This window comes from Schistocerca cancellata, chromosome 5, assembly GCF_023864275.1.
Source record: "Schistocerca cancellata isolate TAMUIC-IGC-003103 chromosome 5, iqSchCanc2.1, whole genome shotgun sequence".
Taxonomy (NCBI): Eukaryota; Metazoa; Arthropoda; class Insecta; order Orthoptera; family Acrididae; genus Schistocerca; species Schistocerca cancellata.
The window spans coordinates 313,190,983-313,201,917 of NC_064630.1; the positions used below are offsets into that span (position 1 = coordinate 313,190,983).

At 42.6% G+C, this 10,935-nt stretch overlaps 1 protein-coding gene across 1 annotated transcript; it reads left to right on the forward strand.

The window, feature by feature from the left end:
* The first annotated feature begins 852 nt into the window (after positions 1-852).
* On the forward strand, positions 853-10,345 carry LOC126187636 (uncharacterized). Its single transcript, XM_049928834.1, has 2 exons — positions 853-989; positions 9,706-10,345. Exons 1-2 carry the CDS (start codon positions 930-932, stop codon positions 10,162-10,164), a joined length of 519 nt encoding a protein of 172 aa, XP_049784791.1. The 5' UTR covers positions 853-929; the 3' UTR covers positions 10,165-10,345.
* The last annotated feature ends 590 nt before the right edge of the window (positions 10,346-10,935 follow it).

Consider the following 10,935-nt stretch of genomic DNA (forward strand, 5'->3'; position numbering starts at 1 on the left):
TTAGACTATGATCCCGATTATCTCTGCTATTGTCCATTAAAATCGATGTATGATGCACTTCAAACTTCAGTAATTCTAGCATTCTCAACAAAACTCAATCATGAAAAAGAGCAGTCTTCTCCTGAGGACATCAGATGCCAATCGCGTCTGTCATTTGCACTTAAAATTCAGTTAAGAAATCTTTGTGGATAATTAAACAATTTTTCACTTCCATCGATGCGCTCTATTTGAACAACACTGATAGTCCAATTTTTGCTACGTATCATGAAATAATTTATTTTATGTAAATGAAAGGCCGGTAACACAAGCCGACAAGATCTTCCACCGCACGATGGCTTTAGCCAGATGAACAATAGCAGACAGTCCTCTGCTTAGCGCCAAAAATGTTGCCGTCGTCGTGTTACTGCACTCTCCCACGACATGAAACAAATACAAAACAATCCATTCAAACACACAGTTTCAGTTTGAGAAACACAAAAATGACATTGTCAATAATGTTTCTAAATATCGAATTTAATGTTCATAGAATACATATAACACATGATTACCTGTAAACTGAGCGGCAGGAGAGAAAGTGTAACCGTCTTGGTGTTGGTTGCACTACACGCCGACACTCGAGTACACCCTCATGTACTCGGTATTTTGTTGTGTGCATTGAGTCGAAGCGTTGCTTTCAACCGACTTAGATAATAGAGAGTTACTGCTCCTAAAACAGCGCCCCACGCACTGTGCAATCAAGCGAAAAGGACGCTGCAGGCTGCTGATCAAACAACAGAGCGCCAAGTACGTCAACATTGCGCGTCTGTTCCCTTTATCACGGTAACAAAACATGCACCTGGAGCCACACGATCGTGTCCGTGAACTGGATATAAAGAAGACAGCCAGCAGCTAAGGAAGACGCAGTCCCTCTGTAGACAAGTGCGAGCCATATGAAAACCATGGCACGCTTTGTAACGTTGTTCTTCGCCACTCTGATTGCTATCTCACAGGTAAGGACGCTGGACGATCTGATGTAGACCAAATAACTGTGTTCCTATGTTTTACGGGATATGTGTGAGGTTGCTTTCAATTCTTATCCCATCAGGCTTCTGGTAACAAAAGTATAATCTTCGAAGAAGAGTTTGTAATGCTTGTTAGGATTTTTCTGTCACAACCTCTTGTTCCGATTTCGCCTGTGTCAAAAACGCCCGTTTCCTCCGTGGTTTAGAGTCCATCTTAAACTGTCAAATTGAAGATCGTAGGAAGGCACGGGCCTACTATATCAAATTCGTCCATGCCTGGTGCAGGACACTGGTGTTCAAATCTTCAGGCTGGGATAGCTTATCCGCATCTTAATCTTTTTATGATCCCTTTTGTACACAGCCTTGAAATATGACCCCTGGTAGAACTGTAGCAGTGCACGGAGCTTCATGATATCTTAGGATGACATCGATACTTGGCCAAGTTGAATAACAACATTCCGTTCAGGTGAATCTCGAAAAAAAATAAAATAAAAAATAAAAAAAATAAATAAATAAATAGAAAGTAAAAGATGCATATCAATAAATATCGCAGGACAAACACATGACAGTAGTTGTGTTAACTAACATTGATTTGTAACTCTATTTCTCGTATCAGAAACGTACACTGATGAACGAAAACATTTTGACTACCTGCTTAATAGCTTGTTTGTTCGTCTTTGGAACGAAATACGTCACTGATTCTGCTTATCAGGTATCCGACTATTCGTTGGTAGATTTGTGGAGGTATGTGGCATTAGATGCCTACGCATAGGTCATGAAATTTCATCTACATCTACATTTATACTCCGCAAGCCAACCAATGGTGTGTGGCGGAGGGCACTTCACGTGCCACCTCCCTTTCCTGTTCCAGTCGCGTATGGTTCGCGGGAAGAACGACTGCCGGAAAGCCTCCGTGCGCACTCGAATCTCTCTCATTTTACATACGTGATCTGCTCGGGAGTTATAAGTAGGGGGAAGCAATATATTCGATACCTCATCCAGAGACGCACCCTCTCGAAACCTGGAAGCAAGCTACACCGCGATACAGAGCGCCTCTCTTGCAGAGTCTGCCACTTGGGTTTGTTAAACATCTCCGTAACGCTATCACGCTTATCAAATAACCCTGTGACGAAACGCGCCGCTCTTCTTTGGATCTTCTCTATCTCCTCTGTCAACCCGACCTGGTATTGATCCCACTGTGATGAGCAATATTCACGTATAGGTCTAACGAGTGTTTTGTAAGCCACCTCCTTTGTTTACGGACTTCATTTTCTAAGGACTCTCCCAATGAATCTCAACCTGGCACCCACCTTACCAACAATTTTTATTTGTTCATTCCACTTCAAATCGTTCCGTACGCATACTCCCAGATATTTTACAGAAGTAACTGCTACCAATGTTTGTTCCGCTATCATATAATCATACAATAAAGGATCCTTCTTTTAATGTATTCGCAATACATCACATTTGTCTACGTTAAGGGTCAGTTGCCACTCCCAGAACCAAGTGCCTATCCGCTGCAGATCTTCCTGCATTTCGCTGCAATTTTCTAATGCTGCAACTTCTCTGTATACTACAGCATCATCCGCGAAAAGCCGCATGGAACTTCCGATACTATATGCTAGGTCATTTATATATATTGTGAAAAGCAATGGACCTATAACACTACCCTGTGGCATGCCAGAGGTTACTTTAACGTCTGTAGACGTCTCTCCATTGAGAATAACATGCTGCGTTCTGTTTGCTAAAAACTCTTCAATCCAGCCAAATTTGCGTAAATAACGGACCGCTGATTTGCGTACGTGCTGATATCGCCAGATAGCGACACAAATGGGTTTCGTAGGACTTACATCAGGCGAATTTGGTCGCCGAGACATCAACATGAGGTCACTATAACACTTCTCAAACCGTTGCAGTACGGTTCTGGTTCCGAGACATGGATAGTTATAGGTCTACTGCTGAAAGATGACATCGCCATCCGGTTCTAGGCGCTACAGTCTGGAACCGCTACGGGCATGGATGTGTGTGATGTCCTTAGGTTAGTTAGGTTTAAGTGGTTCTAAGTTCTAGGGGACTAATGACCTCAGAAGTTAACACCCATAGTGCTCAGAGCCATTTGAACATCGCCATCGGCAAAGTATCAAGTATGAACGGATGCAAGTAGTTCGCAGCTGTCAGGGTGTCTTCGATTGTTACCACAGATCACATACAAGCGCACAAGAGAATGTCCCCCACAGTATAATTTTTCTCCCACTAGCTTGTGTGTGTGACGCGCTGAACGTTTCGAGGCGCCGTTCACCTCGATGACGGCATTTGCGGAGACGACCATCAAAGTAGTGTAGCAAAAAATGTGATTCAACCTAAGAGCTGGCCTTTTCCACTGATCAACGTTGGGAACCTGATGGTCTCGTGCCAACTGAAATCGTAATTGAAGATGTCGTTGGGGCAACACGTGAGCGCGCATAGCTGGTTCGCTGCGGAGCTCCACGTTCAACAATGCACGACGAACGACGTGCTCGGCAATACTTGTGCGTGCACCAGCATTGCACTCTTTTCGGCATACATGCCACAGATCACCATCTGTCCCACTTTACAGAGCAGAGAAGTCTCTGAACCCCACATACTGTTAATAACCGTGGACGTCCAACCATTTAGCGTCTAGTGGTAGTTTCAATATGCTGCTACCTCTTTCCGTAGATTCTCACGATAGTAGCACGTGGACATTCGACTGGCTTCGCTATTTTCGAGATACTCGTTCACAGGTTCTGCGTAATAACAATAGCTTCATTAGGGAGACCCCCCAACCGTGTCTGCTCCGCTTGCATACATCTGTTACCGCGTCACGTACCCAAAACGTCACCAGGCACCATTTAAAGTCGCAGTGGACGGTGGTCGTAATGTTTTGGCTGATATGTGAACATATTGCACACAGTTGCGACTATATTACTTTTGCCCAAAACTTAGCCACTTCCAAAGCATTTTCTTCTGCTTGCTGAATTCCATCTTCCGTGCAGGAAGCTGAACACAGTCGACATTGAAGAAAATGATGAACAGTAGCAAAATTGATTATATTTGAGCTACACTTATTTCAGTAGTTGTGAGACAGTATAGTGGGAAATTCGTATAGCTTGTATACAGCATATGATAGTAATCAGATACAAAAACATACGTATAAATTATTTTGGACAACAACTCCATTAGCTAGTACAACACACTTTAGCTAGAGTGCAGACTTTCAGTCGTGTTTCATGATGAATGTAATCTTGAGAAAGAATGTTTCAAATATAGTGTTCCATAGACCAAACCAGACGAAGTCTCTATTATCGCAGACATGGTGGTGGACATACCTGGTGATAGTACTGGTCAGAATTCTTGAAAATGACTTTGGGCACTGCGAGGAGTATGTTCATGGAAAATATATTTCTGGAAAAACGTATACCTATGGCGTTGTAAAAAAGGTAACAGAACAGTCCGGATATCCTTCTGAAATTATTCTGCAGTGGCTAGTATTCTAGATGTATACGGGAACTGCAAACTATTGTTCCTCATGATGCATGAAGTCAGTGCTGAGTGTCACTGATTCACACATTCCAGTAGTTACTGCTACATTCACAAACGACTGTTACAGACTCCAAGGTAAAAACTTTCGTCATGGTTAACTAATACCATTTATTCTCCCGTTCCATTTTTCGCTGCACCATCGAGGGGTAAGTGACAAGGTGTATGAGGAAGACTAGTGAATGGCGCACTTACTTGTTTCCCAGCTTCCAGCAAACCTTGGTGGTTCTCGCTGACGTTCTACATACAGCATTAGTCCTAATTTGTCACTGGTCGCCGTGCAGTGGATGCTCTTCTGAACCGGTTGTCTAGGCGATGTAGAGAGTCTCTATGTGGCGGACCTTAGGACAGGGAAAGAAATCTTTGCGTCAGACTATGACATTCCTGGAGAGCCGTCTAATGCCGTCAGGACAATTCACGTTTGTAAATAAATCTTGTACGATGAAGGAGCCAGTCGAAGGGACATGACAAGGTTTATCATTCAACAGGACAGAGCTGATAGATTTTGCTAACTTAACCATTGCTCGAAAATTGAATGGTTTTATAAAGCAGCATTCTTGACAAGTGTGTCTTTTTTTTCCAGTGTGGAAACATAGGGCATTGTATCACATCAACAAATGTAGCTAACAAATAATTTGGTTTGTGAGACGAGGAACCTGAGCTTTTAAATTTTTTTCGGAGGATCTATCCTACCTCACACAGCCTGAATAAATGGTATGACGTTGCTGAAATTCAATCAGTTACAAGTTAATTACACAAATTGTGCTCATTGTCACCGCCCTCGCATGTTCACGATGTCCACTAACTCAGTACACAAATTACTCAGTAAATAAAACGCTGATGTCATCGACTCAGCGTTTTAGTGCTCTATGATAAGATGTTTCTGATCATTTCTTTAGAAAAGATCGTTCTCATTTTTTACAATGCAGCTTAACACCTCAGTTTGAGGTGAGCTCTTTTCTAGAGTTCCGTGCGTCAGCCGGTAAAAACGGAACCCTTATAGTATCACTTTGTTGTCCTTCTGTCTATGTGTCTCATTTTCTCAGGAACGGGTAGTCGCATGAAGCTGAAATTTGCGTCACATATTAAGGTCTACGGTCCCTTTGTGATGGAAAAAGTGAAGCTTCTAAGTCAATGCAATCAAAAGATACGGCAGTTTACGTCACATATTTTGTATTCCCAAACTCAGTCATCAGAACCTAAAGGGTTGACATAGTCATGTAATTTACCAAGAAGCAGTATTTCATACCACACCCACAGGAAAAAATCCGAAAATTCTGAATTTGTAATTATATCTCACTAAATATGTTTTTCATATCACGCCGTCCGTCCGTCTGCCCATCCGGCTGTTAAGACCTCTTTTTACCGGCAACGGGTAGACGTATAAAGTTGAAAGTTATGACACTATCTTAGGTCTATCTTTTCGGTACAATAAACAATGCAGCCAAAAGTTGTGGCCATTTATGTCACAAATTTCTACACTCGAAAACTCAGCCATTAAAATCTGTAGCTGCTTCCCCTTGTCGTAGAATCACGAAATTTGGCAAGAAAAAAGGTTTCGCAGTACTATTAAAGAAAAAGAAAAAAGGAAGTTTTTAATCCGTAATTATATCACACGAAAAATATGTCCTTTGACATTTGTTATTCGACTTCAAACTTGAAATTACAACATTCCCGGAGGTCTTGGAATCCCTAGGACCGATAACTTTTTACACTACTGGCTATTAAAACTGCTACACCACGAAGATGACGTGCTAAAAACGCGAAATTTAACCGACAGGAAGAAGATGGTGTGACATGCAAATGATTAGCTTTTCAGACCATGCACACAAGGTTGGCGCCGGTGGCGACACCTACAACGTGCTGACATGAGGAAAGTTTCCAACCGATTTCTCAAACACAAACAGCAGTTTATCGGCGTTGCCTGGTGAAACGTTGTTGTTATGCCTCGTGAAAGGAGGAGAAATGCGTACCATCACGTTTCCGACTTTGATAAAGGTCGGATTGTAGCCTATTGCGATTGCGGTTTATCGTATCGCGACATTGCTGTTCGCGTTGGTCGAGATCCAATGGCTGTTAGCAGAATATGGAATAGGTGGGTTCAGGAGGATAATACGGAACGCCGTGCTGGATCCCAACGGCCTCGAATCACCAACAGTCGAGATGACAGGCATATTTTCCGCATGGCTGTAAAGGATAGTGCAGCCACGTCTCGATCCCTGAGTCAACAGATGGGGACGTTTGCAAGACAACAACCATCTCTACGAACAGTTCGACGACGTTTGCAGCAGCATGGACAGGACCGCCTGCGATGGTGTACTCAACGACGAACCTGGGTGCGCGAATGGCAAAACGACATTTTTTCGGATGAATCCAGGTTCTGTTTACAGCATCATAATGGTCGCATGCGAGTTTGGCGACATCGCGGTGAACGCACGTTGGAAGCGTGTATGCGTCATCGCCATACTGCCGTATCACCTGGCGTGATGGTATGGGGTGCCATTGGTTACACGTCTCTGTCACCTCTTGTTCGCATTGACGGCACTTTGAACAGTGGGCGTTACATTTCAGATGTGTTACGAGCCGTGGCACTACCCTTCATTCGATCCCTGCGAAACCCTACATTTCAGCAGGATAATACACGACCGCATGTTGCTGGTCGTGTACAGGCCTTTCTGGATACAGAAAATGTTCGACTGCTGCCCTGGCCAGCACATTCTCCAGATCTCTCACCAATTGAAAACGTCTGTTCAATGGTGGCTGCGCAACTGACTCATCACACTACGCCGGTCGCTACTCTTGGTGAACTGTGGTATCGCTTTGAAGCTGCATGGGCAGCTGTACCTGTTCACGCCATCCAAGCTCTGTTTTACTCAATGCCCAGGCGTATCAAGGCTGTTATTACGGCCAGAGGTGGTTGTTCTGGGTACTGATATCTCAGGATCTATGCACACAAATTGTGTGAAAATGTAATCACATGTCCGTTCTAGTATAATATATTTGTCCAGTGAATACCTGTTTATCATCTGCATTTCTTCTTGGTGTAGCAATTTTCATGGCCAGTAGTGTAGTATTAATGTCGATAACACGCAAAAATCGTTCAGAGCCTCTATTTCTGAAATGGATGAAATGTCTGTATACATAATTGAGCTTCAGTGTGGAGTCCTACTCGCACCTAGCCAGTTTTATGTGTGTGCGTGAACATGTTGAGACACACATGTGACATCGCTCCTGTGAAAATAGTGAAAAGTGCTGCAACGTAACTAATAAATGGAGAAAGAAGCTTTTAAATTAGGATTATGCAGTGCATGGACAGTACTTTTTTTCTGGTTTGATGACCCCCCCCCCCCAGGAATTCCTTTCCTGTACCAACCTCGTCTTCTCAGAGTAGCACTTGCCACCAACGTCCTCAATTATTGGCTGGATGTGTTCCAACCTCTGGTTTTCTCTACAATTTTTACCCTCTGCAATCCTCTGGTATCACTGAAATTATCCCTGATGTCTTAACAGATATCCTATCATCTTCTCCCTTCTTCTTCTCAGTGTTCGCCATATATTGTTTTCCTCCATGACTCTGCGCAGACCTTCCCCTCCTCACCCCTTACCAGTCCAACAAATTTTTAACATTCTTCTGTAGCACCACATCTGAAATTCTTCGATTCCCTTCTGTTTAGTTTTGCAACAGTCCACATTTCTGTACCATTCAACCTGCTGTGCTCCAAACGTACATTCTCAGAACGGCCAGGAGTGCCCTTTTTGGCATCTGCTTCTGATGTCCTCCTTGCTCCGTCTGTCATTGGTTATTTTGCTGCCTAGGTGACAGAATTCCTTGACTTCACCTGCTTCGTGACCATCAATGCTGATGTTGAGTTTCTCGCTGTTCTCATATACGCCACGTCTCATTACTTTCGTCTTTCTTCGATTTACTCCCAATCCATATTCTGTACCCATTAGAGTGTTCATTCCATTCAGCAGATCCTGTAATGCTTCTTCCCTTTCACCGAGGATGGCAATGTCATTAGCGAATCGTATCATTGAAACTCTTTCACCTAGAGTTTTATTTCCACTCTTGGACCTTTCTTTTATTTCCATCATTGCTTCTTCGATGACTAGATCGAACATTAGGGGCGAAAGACTGTATCCCTGTCAATACAACCTTTTTAATCCGAACACTTCGATTCTGGTCTTCCTTTTTGGCTCTTGTATATGTCGTATATTACTCGTCTCACCCTACAGCTTACTCCCTAGTCTCCTAAGAATTACGTACATCTTGCACGATGTTACATTGTCGAACGCTTTTTCCAGTTCGACAGCTCTCATGAGCGTGTCTTTATTTTTCTTCAGTCTTGCTTCTGTTATCAACTGCAACGTCAGAACTGCCTCTCTGGTGCCTTTACATTTCATAAAGTCAAAGTGATCGTCATCTAATAGATCCTCAATTTTCTTTTCCATTCTCTTGTATATTATCTTCGTCAGAAACTTAGAAGCATGAGTTGTTGAGCTGATTCTGCGGTAATTCTTGCACTTGTCAGTTCTTTGCGGTCTTCGGAATTGTGTGGATGATACTTTTGCGAAAGTCGGGTCGTATATCGACAGACTCATACAATTTTACACAGCAACATGAGCAGTCGTTTCGTTGCCACTTCCCCAAATGATTTTAGAAATTTTGATGGAATGTTGTCTATCCCTTCTGCCATATTTGACGTTAGGTCTTCCAGAGATCTTATAAATTCTGTTCTAATACTGGTTCCCCTATCTGTTCCCTATCGACATCTGCCTCTTCTTCAGTCACATCGGGCAAATCTTCTCCCTCATGGAAGTCCTTAATGTAGTCTTTCCACCTAGCCGCTCTGTCCTCTGCATTGCACTCTTAATGTTACCACCCTTGCTTTTAATTTCACCGAAGGTTGTTTTGACTTTTTTGTTGCTGACTCTGTCGTTCCGACAGTCTACCAGGAATTCGAATTGGCTATCTTCCGGTAGAGTGTGTTGCACTATCAAATATGAACTACCTCTACTACAAAGACGGTTACTCGAGTAAACGAAAATACAGTTTTATAAAATAAAAAATTAAGAAATTAAAATGCTAACAATTGAAATGTGGCCAATATAATATAATGCTGAGAAATTTTCTTTGCTTCCTCAGGCTGCTCCTCGGCCGCAGGGCGGAACCACTGACAACCAGAAGGCGAATAGCGGCTCTGCCTCTTCGTCCCCTGGAAACGTGCCAAACTCAGCATCAAACACCGACTCCTCGGTAGCGACAGACCCTATAGCGATAATAATTCCTCGTGAATACGCCAACAACTTGTTAGCTTCCGCCATCATCAGCGGACTCACCGGCAGTAGTAACAGTGCCAACAACCCACTTGCAAACAACCAACTCGCCAACAACCCACTCGCTGCCCTGATCTCCATCATCCCGAACACCATCAACGCTGAGAGGGATCGCTTTTCGTCGGCCGTCGAAAATCTCGTCAAGGGTAATGTTGAGCCCATCGCCGATTCAATAGAGAATGCGGCGACGACTGGTGGCAGGGTCTTGTCCAATGGCCTTAGGATATTCAGCGCTTGGCCAACATTCTTCGGGCACGTGATAGGCTGACGGAAGAATTTCACAGATCAATTTCACTTGCCAAAGTTCAATGTTTTACTCTCGAATACTTCTTAAATAAATACATCGTGCAATGTAATGTACCTATAACTCGTAACCTTAAGACTGTGAGACGAAACTAATACTCTATCAGCATTTGTACATAGTATGTAAATAATATGGTTTCAAAATACTCACAAAAAGTTTCTACTTTCCAAGTTGTATTTTACCATGATAGTAATATTTTTTATCACACAATACAAATGCATAACTAATTCCGAAGCTTCACCGGTAAGCGTTTACCATCGCTGCTACGAATCATTAAAACCAGTTGTTAGACATGTATTCTATATCTCAAGAATGTAACTACTACTCAGATTAACCCAAAGATTTCAACCAACATTTTCTCGTTCTTTAATCCGAATTTTGTTTTAAAACGTTCCACCGTACACTTATTCATTGATTTCTAACATTAAATAAGTACTAACTGCATACAATGGAACAAGTTGGTTGTTTTGAGAAACTGCGCACAGAAGCTACAATAAAATCTCGTAAATCACATATTTCAAGTACATCCATTGTGATTTTTTTATTCAGGTATGTCACTATTTTCATATTTTTCTAGAGTAACGAAATTTTAAAAATCATAAATTCTGTCCAAAATTTCTTCTTAATAATATATCAGTGGGTACTTTACCCTGTTTACCCCGCGCACTGAGTGCCTGTGTTAGCACTGACTTACCACTGTTTGCTTGGTGGGCGCGTTTACAAAATATTAATCTG

What these genes read in the sequence shown, in the direction of transcription:
- LOC126187636 (XM_049928834.1), top strand. Translation starts at nt 930, where the DNA reads ATGAAAACCATGGCACGCTTTGTAACGTTGTTCTTCGCCACTCTGATT. An exon ending in CTCTGATTGCTATCTCACAG is followed by an intron (nt 990 to 9,705) that starts GTAAGGACGCTG and finishes TTGCTTCCTCAG; the next exon opens with GCTGCTCCTCGGCCGCAGGG.